Source organism: Rhodnius prolixus, unplaced genomic scaffold (assembly GCF_049639745.1).
Source record: "Rhodnius prolixus isolate KJV_2025 unplaced genomic scaffold, Rpr scaffold_3, whole genome shotgun sequence".
In the NCBI taxonomy this organism is placed as follows: Eukaryota; Metazoa; Arthropoda; class Insecta; order Hemiptera; family Reduviidae; genus Rhodnius; species Rhodnius prolixus.
The window spans coordinates 49,359,303-49,382,466 of record NW_027411603.1 but is presented as its reverse complement, the minus strand read 5'-3'; the positions used below and the strand labels follow the sequence as shown (position 1 = coordinate 49,382,466).

General features: G+C 32.3%; 1 protein-coding gene across 5 annotated transcripts in view; it reads left to right on the top strand.

Annotated features, from left to right (window-relative positions):
• Positions 1 to 23,164, top strand: part of Lmpt (four and a half LIM domains protein limpet) — a 434,583-nt gene that overhangs the window by 267,935 nt on the left and 143,484 nt on the right. For all 5 annotated transcript variants that reach the window (XM_074126570.1, XM_074126571.1, XM_074126568.1 and 2 more), the window contains 2 exons: positions 13,772 to 14,002; positions 16,050 to 16,265. In XM_074126570.1, the coding sequence (XP_073982671.1) occupies positions 13,772 to 14,002; positions 16,050 to 16,265 (447 nt within the window). The remainder of the gene's footprint in view (positions 1 to 13,771; positions 14,003 to 16,049; positions 16,266 to 23,164) is intronic.

Here is a 23,164-nt window from a genome sequence, read left to right as displayed (position 1 = left end):
AAACAAAGTGTACAAGTGAACAAAATTTCATACGAATACGTGGTTCACAGTGGCAGATACAGAACGGCTATAATTTTACAGAATTTCATGACCCAAAAAATTTTCAACCCTTTATATCTTCTACATTTATAGTTCTGTGCACAAAATAACTATAGTTTATAATTGAGAAAAACAAAGTGTACAAGAGAACAAAATTTCATACGAATACGTGGTTCACAGTGGGAGATATAGAAATGCCACAATTTTACAGAATTTCATGACCCAAAAAATTTTCAACCCTTTATATCTTCTATATTTACAGTTCTGTGCTCAAAATAACTATAGTTTATAATTGAGAAAAACAAAGTGTATAAGAGAACAAAATTCCATACCAATACGTGGTTTACAGTGAGAGATATAGAACGGCCATAATTTTACAGAATTTCATGACCCAAAAAATTTTCAACCTTTTATATCTTCTACATTTATAGATCTGTGCACAAAATAACTGTAGTTTATAATTGAGAAAAACAAAGTGTACAAGAGGACAAAATTTCATACGAATACGTGGTTCACAGTGGGAGATATAGAAATGCCACAATATTACAGAATTTGATGACCCAAAAAATTTTCAACCCTTTATATCTTCTACATTTATAGATCTGTGCACAAAATAACTATAGTTTTTAATTGAGAAAAACAAAGTGTACAAGAGAACAAAATTTCATACGAATACGTGGTTTACAGTGAGAGATATAGAACGGCCATAATTTTACAGAATTTCATGACCCAAAAAATTTTCAACCCTTTATATCTTCTACATTTATAGGTCTGTGCAGAAATTAACTGTAGTTTATAATTGAGAAAAACAAAGTGTACAAGAGAACAAAATTTCATACGAATACGTGGTTCACAGTGGGAGATATAGAAATGCCATAATTTTACAGAATTTCATGACCCAAAACATTTTCAACCCTTTATATCTTCTACATTTATAGTTCTGTGCACAAATTAACTGTAGTTTATAATTGAGAAAAACAAAGTGTACAAGAGAACAAAATTTCATACGAATACGTGGTTCACAGTGGGAGATATAAAATGCAACAATTTTACAGAATTTCATGACCCAAAAAATTTTCAACCATTTATATCTTCCACATTTATAGATCTGTGCACAAAATAACTATAGTTTATAATTGAGAAAAACAAAGTGTACAAGAGAACAAAATTTCATACGAATACGTGGTTCACAGTGGGAGATATAGAACGGCCATAATTTTACAAAATTTCATGACCTAAAAAATTTTCAACCCTTTATATCTTCTACATTTATAGTTCTGTGCACAAAATAACTATAGTTTATAATTGAGAAAAACAAAGTGTACAAGAGAACAAAATTTCATACGAATACGTGGTACACAGTGGGAGATATAGAACGGCCATAATTTAACAGAATTTCATGACCCAAAAATTTTTCCAACCTTTATATACTCTACATTTATAGATCTGTGCACAAAATAACTAGAGTTTATAATTGAGAAAAACAAAGTGTACAAGAGAACAAAATTTCATACGAATACGTGGTTCACAGTGGGAGATATAGACCGGCCATAATTTTACAGAATTTCATGACCCGAAAAATTTACAACTCTTTATATCTTCTACATTTATAGATCTGTGCACAAAATAACTGTAGTTTATAATTGAGAAAAACAAAGTGTACAAGAGAACAAAATTTCATACGAATACGTGGTTCACAGTGGGAGATATAGAAATGCCACAATTTTACAGAATTTCATGACCCAAAACATTTTCAACCCTTTATATCTTCTACATTTATAGTTCTGTGCACAAAATAACTATAGTTTATAAATGAGAAAAACAAAGTGTACAAGAGAACAAAATTTCATACGAATACGTGGTACACAGTGGGAGATATAGAACGGCCATAATTTTACAGAATTTCATGACCCAAAAATTTTTCCAACCTTTATATACTCTACATTTATAGATCTGTGCACAAAATAACTAGAGTTTATAATTGAGAAAAACAAAGTGTACAAGAGAACAAAATTTCATACGAATACGTGGTTCACAGTGGGAGATATAGACCGGCCATAATTTTACAGAATTTCATGACCCGAAAAATTTTCAACTCTTTATATCTTCTACATTTATAGATCTGTGCACAAAATAACTGTAGTTTATAATTGAGAAAAACAAAGTGTACAAGAGAACAAAATTTCATACGAATACGTGGTTCGCAGTGGGAGATATAGAAATGCCACAATTTTACAGAATTTCATGACCCAAAACATTTTCAACCCTTTATATCTTCTACATTTATAGTTCTGTGCACAAAATAACTATAGTTTATAAATGAGAAAAACAAAGTGTACAAGAAAACAAAATTTCATACGAATACGAGGTTCACAGTGGGAGATATAGAACGGCCAGAATTTTACAAATTTTCATGACCCAAAAAATTTTCAACCCTTTATATCTTCTACATTTATAGATCTGTGCACAAAATAACTGTAGTTTATAATTGAGAAAAACAAAGTGTACAAGAGAACAAAATTTCATACGAATACGTGGTTCACAGTGGGAGATATAGAAATTCAACAATTTTACAGAATTTCATGACCCAAAAAATTTTCAACCCTTTATATCTTCTGCATTTATAGTTCTGTACACTAAATAACTATAGTTTATAATTAAGAAAAACAAAGTGTAAAAGAGAACAAAATTTCATACGAATACGTGGTTCACATTGGGAGATATAGAACGGCCATAATTTTAAAAAATTTCATGACCCAAAAAATTTTCAACCCTTTATATCTTCTACATTTATAGATCTGTGCACAAAATAAGTGTAGTTTATAATTGTGAAAAACAAAGTGTACAAGTGAACAAAATTTCATACGAATACGTGGTTCACAGTGGCAGATACAGAACGGCTATAATTTTACAGAATTTCATGACCCAAAAAATTTTCAACCCTTTATATCTTCTACATTTATAGTTCTGTGCACAAAATAACTATAGTTTATAATTGAGAAAAACAAAGTGTACAAGAGAACAAAATTTCATACGAATACGTGGTTCACAGTGGGAGATATAGAAATGCCACAATTTTACAGAATTTCATGACCCAAAAAATTTTCAACCCTTTATATCTTCTATATTTACAGTTCTGTGCTCAAAATAACTATAGTTTATAATTGAGAAAAACAAAGTGTATAAGAGAACAAAATTCCATACCAATACGTGGTTTACAGTGAGAGATATAGAACGGCCATAATTTTACAGAATTTCATGACCCAAAAAATTTTCAACCTTTTATATCTTCTACATTTATAGATCTGTGCACAAAATAACTGTAGTTTATAATTGAGAAAAACAAAGTGTACAAGAGGACAAAATTTCATACGAATACGTGGTTCACAGTGGGAGATATAGAAATGCCACAATATTACAGAATTTGATGACCCAAAAAATTTTCAACCCTTTATATCTTCTACATTTATAGATCTGTGCACAAAATAACTATAGTTTTTAATTGAGAAAAACAAAGTGTACAAGAGAACAAAATTTCATACGAATACGTGGTTTACAGTGAGAGATATAGAACGGCCATAATTTTACAGAATTTCATGACCCAAAAAATTTTCAACCCTTTATATCTTCTACATTTATAGGTCTGTGCAGAAATTAACTGTAGTTTATAATTGAGAAAAACAAAGTGTACAAGAGAACAAAATTTCATACGAATACGTGGTTCACAGTGGGAGATATAGAAATGCCATAATTTTACAGAATTTCATGACCCAAAACATTTTCAACCCTTTATATCTTCTACATTTATAGTTCTGTGCACAAATTAACTGTAGTTTATAATTGAGAAAAACAAAGTGTACAAGAGAACAAAATTTCATACGAATACGTGGTTCACAGTGGGAGATATAAAATGCAACAATTTTACAGAATTTCATGACCCAAAAAATTTTCAACCATTTATATCTTCCACATTTATAGATCTGTGCACAAAATAACTATAGTTTATAATTGAGAAAAACAAAGTGTACAAGAGAACAAAATTTCATACGAATACGTGGTTCACAGTGGGAGATATAGAACGGCCATAATTTTACAAAATTTCATGACCTAAAAAATTTTCAACCCTTTATATCTTCTACATTTATAGTTCTGTGCACAAAATAACTATAGTTTATAATTGAGAAAAACAAAGTGTACAAGAGAACAAAATTTCATACAAATACGTGGTTCACAGTGGGAGATATAGAAATGCCACAATTTTACAGAATTTCATGACCCAAAAAATTTTCAACCCTTTATATCTTCTAAATTTACAGTTCTGTGCACAAAATAACTATAGTTTATAATTGAGAAAAACAAAGTGTATAAAAGAACAAAATTCCATACCAATACGTGGTTTACAGTGAGAGATATAGAACGGCCATAATTTTACAGAATTTCATGACCCAAAAAAATTTCAACCCTTTATATCTTCTACATTTATAGTTCTGTGCACAAAATAACTGTAGTTTGTAATTGAGAAAAAGAAAGTGTATAAGAGAACAAAATTCCATATCAATACGTGCTTCACAGTGGGAGATATAGAACGGCCATAATTTTACAGAATTTCAAGACCCAAAAAATTTTCAACCCTTTATATCTTCTACATTTATAGATCTGTTTACAAAATAAGTATAGTTTATAATTGAGAAAAACAAAGTGTATAAGAGAACAAAATTCCATACCAATACGTGATTTACAGTGAGAGATATAGAACGGCCATAATTTTACAAGTTTTCATGACCCAAAAAATTTTTATCCATTTATATCTTCTAAATTTATAGATCTGTGCACAAAATAACTATAGTTTATAATTGAGAAAAACAAAGTGTACATGAGAACAAAATGTCATACGAATATGTGGTTCACAGTGGGAGATATAAAACAGCCATAATTTTACAAAATTTCATGACCCAAAAAATTTTCAACCCTTTATATCATCTACATTTATAGATCAGTGCACAAAATAACTGTAGTTTATAATTGAGAAAAACAAAGTGTACAAGTGAACAAAATTTCATACGAATACGTGGTTCACAGTGGGAGTTACAGAACGGCTATAATTTTACAGAATTTCATGACCCAAAAAATTTTCAACCCTTTATATCTTCTACATTTATAGTTCTGTGCACAAAATAACTATAGTTTATAGTTGAGAAAAAACAAAGTGTATAAGAGAACAAAATTCCATACCAATACGTGGTTTACAGTGAGAGATATAGAAATGCCACAATTTTACAGAATTTCATGACCCAAAAAATTTTCAACCCTTTAAATCTTCTACATTTATAGATCTGTGCACAAATTAACTGTAGCTTATAATTGAGAAAAACAAAGTGTACAAGAGAACAAAATTTCATACGAATACGTGGTTCACAGTGGGAGATATAGAACAGCCATAATTTTACAAAATTTCATGACCCAAAAAATTTTCAACCCTTTATATCATCTACATTTATAGATCTGTGCACAAAATAACTGTAGTTTATAATTGAGAAAAACAAAGTGTACAAGTGAACAAAATTTCATACGAATACGTGGTTCACAGTGGGAGTTACAGAACGGCTATAATTTTACAGAATTTCATGACCCAAAAAATTTTCAACCCTTTATATCTTCTACATTTATAGTTCTGTGCACAAAATAACTATAGTTTATAATTGAGAAAAACAAAGTGTACAAGAGAACAAAATTCCATACCAATACGTGGTTTACAGTGAGAGATATAGAAATGCCACAATTTTACAGAATTTCATGACCCAAAAAATTTTCAACCCTTTAAATCTTCTACATTTATAGATCTGTGCACAAATTAACTGTAGCTTATAATTGAGAAAAACAAAGTGTACAAGAGAACAAAATTTCATACGAATACGTGGTTCACAGTGGGAGATATAGAAATGCCACAATTTTACAGAATTTCATGACCCAAAAAATTTTCATCCCTTTATATCTTCTACATTTATAGTTCTGTGCACAAAATAACTATAGTTTATAATTGAGAAAAACAATGTGTACAAGAGAACAAAATTTCATACGAATACGTGGTTCACATTGGGAGATGTAGAACAGCCATAATTTTACAAATTTTCATGACCCAAAAAATTTTCAGACAATTTATATCTTCTACATTTATAGTTCTGTGCACAAAATAACTGTAGTTTGTAATTGAGAAGAAGAAAGTGTATAAGAGAACAAAATTCCATATCAATACGTGCTTCACAGTGGGAGATATAGAACGGCCATAATTTTACAGAATTTCATGACCCAAAAAATTTTCAACCCTTTATATCATCTACATTTATAGATCTGTTTACAAAATAAGTATAGTTTATAATTGAGAAAAACAAAGTGTATAAGAGAACAAAATTCCATACCAATACGTGATTTACAGTGAGAGATATAGAACGGCCATAATTTTACAAGTTTTCATGACCCGAAAAATTTTTATCCATTTATATCTTCTACATTTATAGATCTGTGCACAAAATAACTATAGTTTATAATTGAGAAAAACAAAGTGTACATGAGAACAAAATGTCATAAGAATACGTGGTTCACAGTGGGAGATATAAAACAGTCATAATTTTACAAAATTTCATGACCCAAAAAATTTTCAACCCTTTATATCATCTACATTTTTAGATCTGTGCACAAAATAACTGTAGTTTATAATTGAGAAAAACAAAGTGTACAAGTGAACAAAATTTCATACGAATACGTGGTTCACAGTGGGAGTTACAGAACGGCTATAGTTTTACAGAATTTCATGACCCAAACAATTTTTAACCCTTTATATCTTCTACATTTATAGTTCTGTGCACAAAATAACTATAGTTTATAATTGAGAAAAACAAAGTGTACAAGAAAACAAAATTTCATACAAATACGTGGTTCACAGTGGGAGATATAGAAATGCCACAATTTTACAGAATTTCATGACCCAAAAAATTTTCAACCCTTTAAATCTTCTACATTTATAGATCTGTGCACAAAATAACTATAGTTTATAATTGAGAAAAACAAAGTGTACATGAGAACAAAATGTCATACGAATACGTGGTTCACAGTGGGAGATATAAAACAGCCATAATTTTACAAAATTTCATGACCCAAAAAATTTTCAACCCTTTATATCATCTACATTTATAGATCTGTGCACAAAATAACTGTAGTTTATAATTGAGAAAAACAAAGCGTACAAGTGAACAAAATTTCATACGAATACGTGGTTCACAGTGGGAGTTACAGAACGGCTATAATTTTACAGAATTTCATGACCCAAAAAATTTTCAACCCTTTATATCTTCTACATTTATAGTTCTGTGCACAAAATAACTATAGTTTATAATTGAGAAAAACAAAGTGTACAAGAGAACAAAATTTCATACAAATACGTGGTTCACAGTGGGAGATATAGAAATGCCACAATTTTACAGAATTTCATGACCCAAAAAATTTTCAACCCTTTATATCTTCTAAATTTACAGTTCTGTGCACAAAATAACTATAGTTTATAGTTGAGAAAAACAAAGTGTATAAGAGAACAAAATTCCATACCAATACGTGGTTTACAGTGAGAGATATAGAAATGCCACAATTTTACAGAATTTCATGACCCAAAAAATTTTCAACCCTTTAAATCTTCTACATTTATAGATCTGTGCACAAATTAACTGTAGCTTATAATTGAGAAAAACAAAGTGTACAAGAGAACAAAATTTCATACGAATACGTGGTTCACGGTGGGAGATATAGAAATGCCACAATTTTACAGAATTTCATGACCCAAAAAATTTTCATCCCTTTATATCTTCTACATTTATAGTTCTGTGCACAAAATAACTATAGTTTATAATTGAGAAAAACAATGTGTACAAGAGAACAAAATTTCATACGAATACGTGGTTCACATTGGGAGATGTAGAACAGCCATAATTTTACAAATTTTCATGACCCAAAAAATTTTCAGACAATTTATATCTTCTACATTTATAGTTCTGTGCACAAAATAACTGTAGTTTGTAATTGAGAAAAAGAAAGTGTATAAGAGAACAAAATTCCATATCAATACGTGCTTCACAGTGGGAGATATAGAACGGCCATAATTTTACAGAATTTCATGACCCAAAAAATTTTCAACCCTTTATATCTTCTACATTTATAGATCTGTTTACAAAATAAGTATAGTTTATAATTGAGAAAAACAAAGTGTATAAGAGAACAAAATTCCATACCAATACGTGATTTACAGTGAGAGATATAGAACGGCCATAATTTTACAAGTTTTCATGACCCGAAAAATTTTTATCCATTTATATCTTCTACATTTATAGATCTGTGCACAAAATAACTATAGTTTATAATTGAGAAAAACAAAGTGTACATGAGAACAAAATGTCATAAGAATACGTGGTTCACAGTGGGAGATATAAAACAGTCATAATTTTACAAAATTTCATGACCCAAAAAATTTTCAACCCTTTATATCATCTACATTTTTAGATCTGTGCACAAAATAACTGTAGTTTATAATTGAGAAAAACAAAGTGTACAAGTGAACAAAATTTCATACGAATACGTGGTTCACAGTGGGAGTTACAGAACGGCTATAGTTTTACAGAATTTCATGACCCAAAAAATTTTCAACCCTTTATATCTTCTAAATTTACAGTTCTGTGCACAAAATAACTATAGTTTATAGTTGAGAAAAACAAAGTGTATAAGAGAACAAAATTCCATACGAATACGTGGTTCACAGTGGGAGATATAGAAATGCCACAATTTTACAGAATTTCATGACCCAAAAAATTTTCATCCCTTTATATCTTCTACATTTATAGTTCTGTGCACAAAATAACTATAGTTTATAATTGAGAAAAACAATGTGTACAAGAGAACAATATTTCATACGAATACGTGGTTCACATTGGGAGATGTAGAACAGCCATAATTTTACAAATTTTCATGACCCAAAAAATTTTCAGACCATTTATATCTTCTACATTTTTAGATCTGTGCACAAAATAACTATAGTTTATAATTGAGAAAAACAAAGTGTACAAGAGAACAAAATTTCATACAAATACGTGGTTCACAATGGGAGATATAGAAATGCCACAATTTTACAGAATTTCATGACCCAAAAAATTTTCAACCCTTTATATCTTCTAAATTTACAGTTCTGTGCACAAAATAACTATAGTTTATAATTGAGAAAAAGAAAGTGTATAAGAGAACAAAATTCCATATCAATACGTGCTTCACAGTGGGAGATATAGAACGGCCATAATTTTACAGAATTTCATGACCCAAAAAATTTTCAACCCTTTATATCTTCTACATTTATAGATCTGTTTACAAAATAACTATAGTTTATAATTGAGAAAAACAAAATGTATAAGAGAACAAAATTCCATACCAATACGTGATTTACAGTGAGAGATATAGAACGGCCATAATTTTACAAATTTTCATGACCCAAAAAATTTTCATCCATTTATATCTTCTACATTTATAGGTCTGTGCACAAAATAACTATAGTTTATAATTGAGAAAAACAAAGTGTACATGAGAACAAAATGTCATACGAATACGTGGTTCACAGTGGGAGATATAAAACGGCCATAATTTTACAAAATTTCATGACCCAAAATATTTTCAACCCTTTATATCATCTACATTTATAGATCTGTGCACAAAATAACTGTAGTTTATAATTGAGAAAAACAAAGTGTACAAGTGAACAAAATTTCATACGAATACGTGGTTCACAGTGGGAGTTACAGAACGGCTATAATTTTACAGAATTTCATGACCCAAAAAATTTTCAACCCTTTATATCTTCTACATTTATAGTTCTGTGCACAAAATAACTATAGTTTATAATTGAGAAAAACAATGTGTACAAGAGAACAAAATTTCATACGAATACGTGGTTCACATTGGGAGATGTAGAACAGCCATAATTTTACAAATTTTCATGACCCAAAAAATTTTCAGACAATTTATATTTTCTACATTTATAGTTCTGTGCACAAAATAACTGTAGTTCGTAATTGAGAAAAAGAAAGTGTATAAGAGAACAAAATTCCATATCAATACGTGCTTCACAGTGGGAGATATAGAACGGCCATAATTTTACAGAATTTCATGACCCAAAAAATTTTCAACCCTTTATATCTTCTACATTTATAGATCTGTTTACAAAATAAGTATAGTTTATAATTGAGAAAAACAAAGTGTATAAGAGAACAAAATTCCATACCAATACGTGATTTACAGTGAGAGATATAGAACGGCCATAATTTTACAAGTTTTCATGACCCAAAAAATTTTTATCCATTTATATCTTCTACATTTATAGATCTGTGCACAAAATAACTATAGTTTATAATTGAGAAAAACAAAGTGTACATGAGAACAAAATGTCATACGAATACGTGGTTCACAGTGGGAGATATAAAACAGCCATAATTTTACAAAATTTCATGACCCAAAAAATTTTCAACCCTTTATATCATCTACATTTATAGATCTGTGCACAAAATAACTGTAGTTTATAATTGAGAAAAACAAAGTGTACAAGTGAACAAAATTTCATACGAATACGTGGTTCACAGTGGGAGTTACAGAACGGCTATAATTTTACAGAATTTCATGACCCAAAAAATTTTCAACCCTTTATATCTTCTACATTTATAGTTCTGTGCACAAAATAACTATAGTTTATAATTGAGAAAAACAAAGTGTACAAGAGAACAAAATTTCATACAAATACGTGGTTCACAGTGGGAGATATAGAAATGCCACAATTTTACAGAATTTCATGACCCAAAAAATTTTCAACCCTTTATATCTTCTAAATTTACAGTTCTGTGCACAAAATAACTATAGTTTATAGTTGAGAAAAACAAAGTGTATAAGAGAACAAAATTCCATACCAATACGTGGTTTACAGTGAGAGATATAGAAATGCCACAATTTTACAGAATTTCATGACCCAAAAAATTTTCAACCCTTTAAATCTTCTACATTTATAGATCTGTGCACAAATTAACTGTAGCTTATAATTGAGAAAAACAAAGTGTACAAGAGAACAAAATTTCATACGAATACGTGGTTCACAGTGGGAGATATAGAAATGCCACAATTTTACAGAATTTCATGACCCAAAAAATTTTCATCCCTTTATATCTTCTACATTTATAGTTCTGTGCACAAAATAACTATAGTTTATAATTGAGAAAAACAATGTGTACAAGAGAACAAAATTTCATACGAATACGTGGTTCACATTGGGAGATGTAGAACAGCCATAATTTTACAAATTTTCATGACCAAAAAAATTTTCAGACCATTTATATCTTCTACATTTTTAGATCTGTGCACAAAATAACTATAGTTTATAATTGAGAAAAACAAAGTGTACAAGAGAACAAAATTTCATACAAATACGTGGTTCACAGTGGGAGATATAGAAATGCCACAATTTTACAGAATTTCATGACCCAAAAAATTTTCAACCCTTTATATCTTCTAAATTTACAGTTCTGTGCACAAAATAACTATAGTTTATAATTGAGAAAAACAATGTGTACAAGAGAACAAAATTTCATACGAATACGTGGTTTACATTGGGAGATGTAGAACAGCCATAATTTTACAAATTTTCATGACCCAAAAAATTTTCAGACCATTTATATCTTCTACATTTTTAGATCTGTGCACAAAATAACTATAGTTTATAATTGAGAAAAACAAAGTGTACAAGAGAACAAAATTTCATACAAATACGTGGTTCACAGTGGGAGATATAGAAATGCCACAATTTTACAGAATTTCATGACCCAAAAAATTTTCAACCCTTTATATCTTCTAAATTTACAGTTCTGTGCACAAAATAACTATAGTTTATAATTGAGAAAAACAAAGTGTATAAGAGAACAAAATTCCATACCAATACGTGCTTCACAGTGGGAGATATAGAACGTCCATAATTTTACAGAATTTCATGACCCAAAAAATTTTCAACCCTTTATATCTTCTACATTTATAGATCTGTTTACAAAATAACTATAGTTTATAATTGAGAAAAACAAAGTGTATAAGAGAACAAAATTCCATACCAATACGTGATTTACAGTGAGAGATATAGAACGGCCATAATTTTACAAATTTTCATGACTCAAAAAATTTTCATCCATTTATATCTTCTACATTTATAGATCTGTGCACAAAATAACTATAGTTTATAATTGAGAAAAACAAAGTGTACATGAGAACAAAATTTCATACAAATACGTGGTTCACAGTGGGAGATGTAGAAATGCCACAATTTTACAGAATTTCATGACCCAAAAAATTTTCAACCCTTTATATCTTCTAAATTTACAGTTCTGTGCACAAAATAACTATAGTTTATAATTGAGAAAAACAAAGTGTATAAGAGAACAAAATTCCATACCAATACGTGGTTTACAGTGAGAGATATAGAACGGCCATAATTTTACAGAATTTCATGACCCAAAAAATTTTCAACCCTTTATATCTTCTACATTTTTAGTTCTGTGCACAAAATAACTGTAGTTTGTAATTGAGAAAAAGAAAGTGTATAAGAGAACAAAATTCCATATCAATACGTGCTTCACAGTGGGAGATATAGAACGGCCATAATTTTACAGAATTTCATGACCCAAAAAATTTTCAACCCTTTATATCTTCTACATTTATAGATCTGTTTACAAAATAACTATAGTTTATAATTGAGAAAAACAAAGTGTATAAGAGAACAAAGTTCCATACCAATACGTGATTTACAGTGAGAGATATAGAACGGCCATAATTTTACAAATTTTCATGACCCAAAAAATTTTCATCCATTTATATCTTCTACATTTATAGATCTGTGCACAAAATAACTATAGTTTATAATTGAGAAAAACAAAGTGTACATGAGAACAAAATGTCATACGAATTCGTGGTTCACAGTGGGAGATATAAAACGGCCATAATTTTACAAATTTTCATGACCCAAAAAATTTTCAACCCTTTATATCTTCTACATTTATAGATCTGTGCACAAAATAACTATAGTTTATAATTGAGAAAAACAGTGTATTTTGTGTACCTTTTGGCGTTCAATCAACCCTTATACTTAACTTTTTAAACTGTAAGTTTTTGTTAAGCAGTTTAATGTTTATTATGAGAAATTTATAGTAAACTATTTTAGGCGGTTATAGGCTAGACCCGCAAAGCTATGATGTATTGCTGGTTTAGTGGGTTCGTTTCCCCGGTTCTAGGTCTTTGATTTTATTTAATGGTTAATAAAAGAAATTTGCAGTAAAGCATATTTGCTAATCGCCTCCGTCCACGACAACTAATTGGTAGTTGGACGTTAAACCCCGCCTGAAAAAATAGGCGATTACTTTTTTACTAGTGTTGCTCATTTGTTTAAGGATCGATTAGGACTCTCATTTTTAGAATGTCTGTAATGGCACTCATAAGGTGGCAATTCTCTTTTAGAAGGAAGTTGTTCAATTTTCTTGCAGCACAATCTTGGGTAGCACTCAATCTGTTGCATTCCCATCTAATGTCTTCCAAGTGTTATGCCCAGATCCTCTACCTTGTATTTTGATAAATACAAAAGCATTTTCTTTATTTTCTTGATTTATTTTTTCCGTTTTTTTTACAGGTAGAACAATACTTCAAGTGCCTTCCAGCGGATAAAGTGCCCAAATTGGGAAGCCCTGGTGAAAAATATCGAGAGAAACAATTAATGGTACAATTGCCGAAACAGGATCTAGCGCTGGCTTATTGTCGACACGTGGATCCGTCGCAGCACACCAGTTACGATGATTTCATCACTGCCAGAAACGAGATAGCTCTAGATATTGCCTATGCCAAGGAAGCTACCGCAAGAGCGGTAATGTTTTTTGTCAAATTCTATTTTTTTTTTCCCCTTTAACGGAAGTCAATGCTTTAAACAAAATTATTGTTCAACTCTGTTGTTTCCACTTCTTAGGTATTAGAAATCCTCCGCTAATCCAGATAACACAGTTTACACTCTTTAATATCTCTCGGTTACCTAAAAAAAAAAATGTTCTATTATAAATTATGGTAGGTGATACCTTGGATGGTGAAAAGTAACATAGATAGACATAATGGATTAGAAGATCTTTAAGAGAGGAGACGGTGAGATCTACTGTTTTTCGGTGCTTCCAGAAGCGAGTTACAGGCACCAACTTCATTTTTTCAAATGGGGAGGTGTGGTTTTTATTTCAGAAATAGATTCCTCTATTTTTTTTTCAAAGATAAATTTACTTGAACGGTTTTTTTCTGTGAGCGATATTTTACAAGTTATGAATGAAAACATGATTCTTATAAGAAATGTCAAAATTATAATATTATAACGGTTTTTTGATTGAATAAGAAGAAAAGTACTATTTTATTATAAATTTTACTCCTCATTAATATTACAGATCATGCTCGAAATGGCCTCCACCATTATAGATGCATAGGCATGCTCTTTCCTGCCAATTGCCCCTTACTGCCAAAGAAATAGATTCGGCTTTAACCGAGTTACAGGTATCTATTATTCTTTGCTTTAGTTCATCTACAGATGCAATTCCGGCTTGATTCTTGTACACCTGGATTTAGAAATGCTTTTAGGTAAGCAGAAATAAGGAAAGAAAGAAAAAGTTATGAATAATCACCTTGTTTTTCAGGTATCCCCAAAGGAAATAGTCCAAAGGTGTCAAGTCCGGTGAACGAGGTGACCACTGAATCGTCCCCCGTGTCGATATAACACGCCCATCAAATTGCATATTGAGATATCTATCTGCATGCCTGATGGTGTTATACCGACAAGGGGGGCGATTCAGTGGTCACCTCGTTCACCGGATTTGACACCTATGGACTATTTCCTTGGGGGATACCTGAAAAACAAGGTGATCATTCATAATTTTTTTCTTTTTTTTCTTACATCTGCTTATCTAAAGGCATTTCTAAATCTAGATGCATCAGAATCAAGCCGGGATTGCATCTGTAGATGAACTAAAGCAGAGAATAATAGATACCTGTAACTCGGTTAAAGCCGAATCTATTTCTTTGGCAGTAAGGGGCAATTGGCAGGAAAGAGCATGTCTATGCATCTCTAATGGTGGAGGCCATTTCGAGCATGATCTGTAATATTAGGAGTAAAATTTATAATAAAATAGTACTTTTCTTCTTATTCCATCAAAAAAACGTTATAATATTATCATTTTGACATTTCTTATAAGAATCATGTTTTCATTCATAACTTGTAAAATATCGCTCACAGAAAAAAACCGTTCAAGTAAATTTTTCTTTAAAAAAATAGAGGAATCTATTTCTGAAATAAAAACCGCACCTTCCCATTTGAAAAAATGAAGTTGGTGCCTGTACCTCGCTTCTGGAAGCACCGACAAAAATTTACAAATTAAATTTGGATTTCTAACAAAAAACTTTCAAGTTTTTGTCTAGCTATCTTAGTTTCCGAGAAAAAGTCGTTATCCATATCGTAGCTTGGGACACCCTGTATATATTTAACAATTAAAATTAAATGAATTTGACCTGTAATTAATCAATGTTTAAAATATCCATGATCTAATTATTGTTTAAACATGCCCTAATTGTAAAGGGCTGGCTAGAACCATTGTTTCCCCTAACAGCTAAAGTGGGTGTTTACTTATTTGTGTAACAGTGGGGAGGAAGTTCCATTAGGGACGCTTCCTGACTGAATAAAAGGAAAATGTAGCCGTTCCCATACTAGAGCTCTTTGTCCTTTGTAGAATAAGCGTAGTAGAAAATTATTCAGTAAACAAAATTGAAGTTTCTAACAAAAGAGCTTAAGAAATGGTTTTTAACTGAGCTAAAAACGCCGGTTGTAGATTATTATTGTAGATTATTTTAGTTTATTTATTTTTTTTAATAAATTTTTTAATTTTTAGAATTGCCCAGAATGTGGTTTAGCTGTGAACGCTGGTGATGTGGCCGTATTAGCACCGAAATTTGGCGATAAAGTACTATGGCATCCTGGTTGTTTTATCTGCGCAGAATGTAAACAACTATTGGTAGATTTAACCTATTGTGTACACGATGATTGCCTATATTGTGAAAGACATTATGCTGAACAATTAAAGCCAAGATGTTCAGCCTGTGATGAGGTAAGTGTAAGTTTTGTTGAGAAAACTGCTATTTTTTGTTTTTAGTACGAGTAGTGGCCGCTAGATAGCTGGCACGTTCACTTTTGTGCATTACTACCATTCGGAGACGTTTTTATTATTAAAAACAATAGTCATTGATTCTTATTTTTCTTTTATATTTTGTCCTCTTATTGAATACGAATTTAATTGTAGTTCTTTTTAAAAAGATTTTACTCTTTTTTTATGGACGCAGAATACTTTATTATTGAAAACAATAGTTATTGATTCTTATTTTTCTTTTATATTTTGGCCTCTTATTGAATACGAATTTAATTGTAGTTCTTTTTAAAAAGATTTTTTACTTTTTTGATAGACTCAGAGTACTTTATTATTGAAAACAATAGTTATTGATTCTTATTTTTCTTTTATATTTTGGCCTCTTATTGAATACGAATTTAATTGTAGTTCTTTTTAAAAAGATTTTTTACTTTTTTGATAGACTCAGAGTACTTTATTATTGAAAACAATAGTTATTGATTCTTATTTTTCTTTTATATTTTGGCCTCTTATTGAATACGAATTTAATTGTAGTTCTTTTTAAAAAGATTTTTTACTTTTTTGATAGACTCAGAGTACTTTATTATTGAAAACAATAGTTATTGATTCTTATTTTTCTTTTATATTTTGGCCTCTTATTGAATACGAATTTAATTGTAGTTCTTTTTAAAAAGATTTTTTACTTTTTTGATAGACTCAGAGTACTTTATTATTGAAAACAATAGTTATTGATTCTTATTTTTCTTTTATATTTTGGCCTCTTATTGAATACGAATTTAATTGTAGTTCTTTTTAAAAAGATTTTTTACTTTTTTGATAGACTCAGAGTACTTTATTATTGAAAACAATAGTTATTGATTCTTACTTTTCTTTTATATTTTGGCCTCTTATTGAATACGAATTTAATTGTAGTTCTTTTTAAAAAGATTTGACGCAGAATACTTTCTGAGACTTCTCATTTACTGAGTTAAGCTTGAAGAGATTTAGCTGAGTTTGGAGAATTTACTTCTTATTTTTTTTGATAGACTCAGAGATCTCTCTGAGACTTTTAATTTACCTAGAAGAGATTAAGCTGAATTTGGAGAATGTTTCTTGCTGAATACCCTGATTTTATTCCACTGATAGAACTGAAACTGTGGCTACTTACTCGTATTTTGAAACTGCAAGTGATTTGTTTTTTGTTTGTTTTTTTGTGATTTTAAGAAGAGCCATTGTTATTTTTTCAGGCTGAAGGTTCTTTTCGTGAATTCAGTTTTAAAAGTGTAACCGCTATGTGCTGAATTATCGGCTCCTAAAAATTATGTTGAAATATCCCGGAAAACCGGGAAGACTTATCCCCTGTACTAAAGATATTTTCCAGTTCGAACATTTCCAATTATTAGGGTAGCGGATAGTTTTTGACTTTAGCCTACCTTTTTACGTATGTGCTTTGGGCTTCCACTTAAGAACAGCTTTGTACAAGGGTCGTTTGAAAAGTCCGTGCAAAAATAAAAACTACTTAATTTTTTGGGGTAAACCTTTTTTATTTTTCAACATAGTCTCCTTTTAGGCTTATACACTTCGTCCAACGCTGCTCTAGTTTGTTGATCCCTTCCGAATAATAGGATTTGTCCAAGTCTGAAAAATAGCCATTCGTTTCTGCAATCACCTCCTCGTTTGAATAAAATCTTTTTCCCGCCAGCCATTTCTTCATATTGGGGAACAAATAGTAGTCCGAGGGAGCCAAGTCTGGAGAATAGGGGGGATGTGAAACGAGTTGGAACCCTATTTCCAATAATTTTGCGACCACAACTGCTGAGGTGTGAGCTGGTGCGTTTTCGTGATGGAAAAGGACTTTTTTTGTGGGCCAATCGTGGGCGTTTTTCTTGCAGCTCGGTTTTCAAACGGTCCAATAACGATGAATAATATGCACCTGTAATAGTTTTACCCTTTTCCAGATAGTCGATGAGGATTATTCCTTGCGAATCCCAAAAGACAGTCGCCATAATCTTTCCGGCCGAAGGAACGGTCTTCGCCTTTTTTGGCGCAGATTCCCCCTTGGTAACCCATTGTTTAGATTGTTCTTTGGTCTCAGGAGTGTAGTGATGTATCCATGTTTCATCTACAGTGACGAAACGACGCTTAAAGTCCTGGGGATTCTTCTAGGAACAGCTGCAAACCGTTCTTTGCGGCACCCATCTTACGGATAGCTTTGTCATGTCCAAATGTTGATGCAAAATATTATGTACCCGTTCATTCGAGATGCCCACAGCACTAGCAATCTCACGCACCTTCACTCTTCTGTCATCCATCACCATATCATGGATTTTATCAATGATTTCTGGAGTAGTAACCTGAACAGGGCGTCCAGAACGTTCAGCGTCACTTGTGCCCATATGGCCACTCCGAAAATTCTGAAACCACTTATAAACTGTTCTAATCGAAGGTGCAGAGTCACCATAATGTTTATCAAGCTTCTCTTTAGTCTCCTGAGGCGTTTTGCCTTTCATAAAGTAGTGTTTAATCAACACACGAAATTCTTTTTTCGTCCATTTTTTGAAAATCACTCGACTTCCTCGATTCAAACGAATGCCAAACACAAAGAAATAGACCGATCTGGCTGAAACTTGGTGTGTGTTCTTCCAAGAGATGCTACTAACTAAACATAACCTCGATACGCGCCAGTGGTGCTATCTCTCTGACTTTGCACGGACTTTTCAAACGACCCTCGTACTGTTCATCCTTACGGATTTAGTAGACTTTAAGCTGAAGTCCAGGCTGATAGAAAGATCGAAGCAGGATCTTAGAAGGAGTTAAGACCTCGCTTCTTCTTTGATCCTCACAGAAGACTGTGATTTTGAGGAGCCATCTCTTTTGGGTGTGCTTAAACTAAAAAAAAGAAAAAAAAAACTTAAGCCAAGTATAATGCATTTCTCCAAGAATGCATCTTATTAATAGAGCGTTGAGTATAATAAATTTTCAACACATGTCTATCATTATTCTTAAGCAAGTGAAAACATTAGTCCAAAGAAAAAAGGTCATTCAAAATACAAATATTTATTTTTTGACATACCCAATATAATTAATGTTTCTGCCGTGGTGTATTTTTGTAATCGAGCGTAAATAATAAATTATTTGTCCTTACAAATACATATTTTTTTTTTAACAGATCTGTATGTCAATGTTTATTTTAGTTAGTTTATTAAATGACCTCATTTCTATATTTAAATTTAAAATGGTAAAGTTTATTTGCGGTTTGTTTTTTGTTAGGATTTTTGTTATTATTTTTATTGATTATTTTCAAGGATTTAGTTTACCATCAATAATGTAGGGTATCTTAGGGTTTTTGTGGTCAAATTTGTCGTTTATGTAGCTCATTATTTTTTACCTATTGGTTCAAATTTAAGGCGTGTCAACATCTGAGGTCACTGGCATCTGTAGCTCTTTTCAGGCCGACCTCTGGACAATATTCTCACTTTACAGACAATACTGGTCCTAGAAGAGGTTTCTAGAAAGAGGAAACGTTCTAGCTGCTGGAATCTCCGGGTTAAAATCCTGAATATTGGGCTAATCCATTCGCAGTTAGCTTTATTATTATTTTTTTTTTTTTTTTTTGCGCATCAACAGCTGAGGTTATTGGCGTCCGGAGCTTTTTCCAGTGCACTGCCGGCCTCCGGACAGTGTTCTCTAGTTACAGACAACACTGTCCATCACTGGACAGTGAGCTGTAAGAAGCTCCTAGAAAGAGAAAATCTAAGGGTTAGCTTTATTATTATTATTATTATTATTATATTAACACCTGCCTAAAATCTGGAATGTTTAGTTCTAGATGGAAAGTGGCGCGGTTGGTCTTAATCAATAAGAGCAAGGGGGATTCGCTGCCATCATCCTTTCGACCACTGTGCAAGCTCGATACGGCGGGCAAATTATATGAGAAGCTTCTGAGGGAACGGTTGACAACCGCAATACAAGCAGCAAATAAAATGGCTAATAAAAAGATACTGGCTAGGGTCCAGAGGCTCGGTGCCCTGCGGATTGCCTCGGCGTACCGCACTGTATCCGAGCCTGCAATCATGGTAATTGCTGGGGTTATACTTATTGCCCTCTTAGCGGGAGAGCGTAAAAGGCTCTATAAGAGGAGACTGGAAATCAACAGGGAAGCCGTGTCCAGGGAGGAGCGTTTCCGCACCGTCCTGGAATGGCAGGCTGCTTGGGACGAGGAGTCACGTGGCCGATGGACCGCCAGGCTTATAAGCGATATAAGCATCTGGATTAGGCGGTCGTTCGGAGAAGTGGACTTTTACCTTACCCAATTCTTGAGTGGGCTGGCCTTTTCAGAGCCTACCTCAAGAGGATGGGTAAGGTGGCACAAGAAGATTGTTTATATTGTCCTGGAACGAGAGACGACGCCTACCACACCTTTTTTTGAGTGTGAAAGGTGGGGTCCGACCCAGAAGAGATTTGGAGCATATAATCGGGCAGTTGACTCCTGAGGTGTTGGTAGAGGCGATGCTCTCTTGCAGGACTAATTGGTCGCTAGTGGCTAGTTTTGCAAGAGTAGTACTCGTCTTTAAAAAACGGGACATAGAACACAATTCAGTAGTGTCCCCTGAGTAGGGGTAGGACTGAGGCCTAGCCTGATGTGATGCTGAAATCACAGCGAATCCAGGCTAGGTCTGGAAGTAGGGGGGGTGTTTTAGCCGGTAGGCCGCGAGGGAGTCCGGCACAATGTGCGTAAGTTGCATTTCACCCCCTCTTGAAAACTGAGCTATACTCAAACAAAAATTGTGATTAGAAATGATAGATTCAACTTGGAAGAATAGCTTCGAACATTTTCGAACGGTTACAGTTAATGCTTTCAGCATTTTGTTGATTGTATCTTCTTCAGCTTGAATCTACCAGAAAATATTATTCAATGAAAGATGATGGCTAGTGATTTCAAGTGATTCAATTGGTGCTAGGGTAATATACTTTTGAAATGATTTGTCTCGATGCTTCTTTTTTTTAATCTATTATTGTAATTTACCACTGCAACAGTTGTTGCAATAAGCAAATATGGTAAAAAAAAATAAAAAAATAAAAGTAAATCACGATTGGAGAAGGCACCCAGTAGTGCCACTCCAGTAACGTGCTCTTGCTATACTGCTCTCATGATAAGAGCAGATCACGAGGCCATCTTCTCTTCAATCTCCTAAGAAGATTACCTGGTGTAATGTGGAGGAAGATAGGTGTTCTATGAGAGGGTTAGGATGAGCTGCTGTAGAGGAATGAAATTTGAAGAAACGAGGGTTAGCAAGATCTGTAATGAAAGGGATTTTGAGGTCATTATGGATAGTGAGGTTAGATACATAGAACGAAGCGTTAAGAAATTTTCGAAGTATTTTTTGACTGTAATGTCTCGATGCTTCTAAATGGAAATATTGACTTTATAAGATTTTTTTTTTTCATTAAAAATAGAGTTCTTTCTCTCTCTCTCTCTCATAACTGCTTTCACAAGATAATAAGATGAGATAGAAGAGTCTGCTAAAGATGTGTGGAAGGGTAGTTTGGCTTCTGGAAGATTAGTTACTTGATTAGATGATCGATAGTGGCGCGGCCCTTTTTAAACTTCAAAGTTCCTTAAAGTTTAGATTATTTTCTATCAACTTGCCCTACAAAGGGCAAGTTCAGGAATGAAAAGCAATCTCTGGCGTTGACCGTGATCCTGGTTAGATATTCGAAGGAGATATGTAAGGGAAAAGAACTATAGTGCTGGGCTTAGATTGGACTTTGTGGTCAGGAACAAGTTGGGCCTTTTAGGATGGCCCGTGAGGGGCAATAGTTCACATGGCCCCTCAAATAATTTGCCTATTCTCAGGTCGTGATAATGTCCCTAACTATCGTAAGTAAAAAAAAAAGAAATCGTTACGCTTCTCTGCATGGAACTCATCCTCTTGAGATCTTTGAAGAAAAGAATGCAGCTTATCCTCCTGGACATTGCAAGGTGATATAATACTTGCAAAAACTAATCTCCTCTTAAAATGAAAGAATTCAGGACTAATAATGGATTAGTTAATTAACGAGATTAATACGGGAAGTATTGTTATTAGACCAAATGAACGTGACACCCTGCCAAATGTCATTTAGCAAATGATCCCGGTTGTACTATAATTAGAAATTACCTAAAGTTATTTTAACTTGAAATACTGTGATTTTAATCAGGGCCTAAATTTTTTGTTTTTAAGAAATAAAGATATAAACTAGATTTGTGGTATTAAATAATTGGAACATTCAGTTTGTGGTTTTGTTATCAGAGATCCGAAAGGTAATATAAAAGGGCACCTAATTGTTATTGTTAACAAACAATACATTTACTGGAACGGTGCTGGTTCTTCGTTCTTTGGTAAGTAAACAGAGTTTGTTCATCTCTTTACTCGTTTTTTTTTTTTCTTCATTTTTGTCCAGCAGGCAGCGCTGGAAAATCCATCCAGCGAAAGATCGCAAAGGAGCTCCTTGAGCAGTCAGGCAATTGCCTAGGATGCTGCTTGTAAATCTCTTAGCAATGTACTGTTCGGTTTCCTTTTTTGCACGTTTAATTCTTGGTAGCCAACTCTAGAGATTCAAAAATTTCATTTTAAGAGCATTCTGATTCTATAAGCTAGGTGGTTTACAAGATAGAGTTAGCCGAAAGAAAGGAAATGACTGTACCACTTGACTGTATTCAGGGTAATTTAAATATTCCGGAAGTATCCACATTTTATTAGTATTTACTGTCAACATCATGGATCTATTCCTCATATCCGAAATGCTTGGATTATATCGCTGATCCTCTCCTAGTTCTAGAAGGAGAAACCTCTTCTTCATACCAGAGATCCCTGAACTTTTTCCCACACCTTACAATTGTT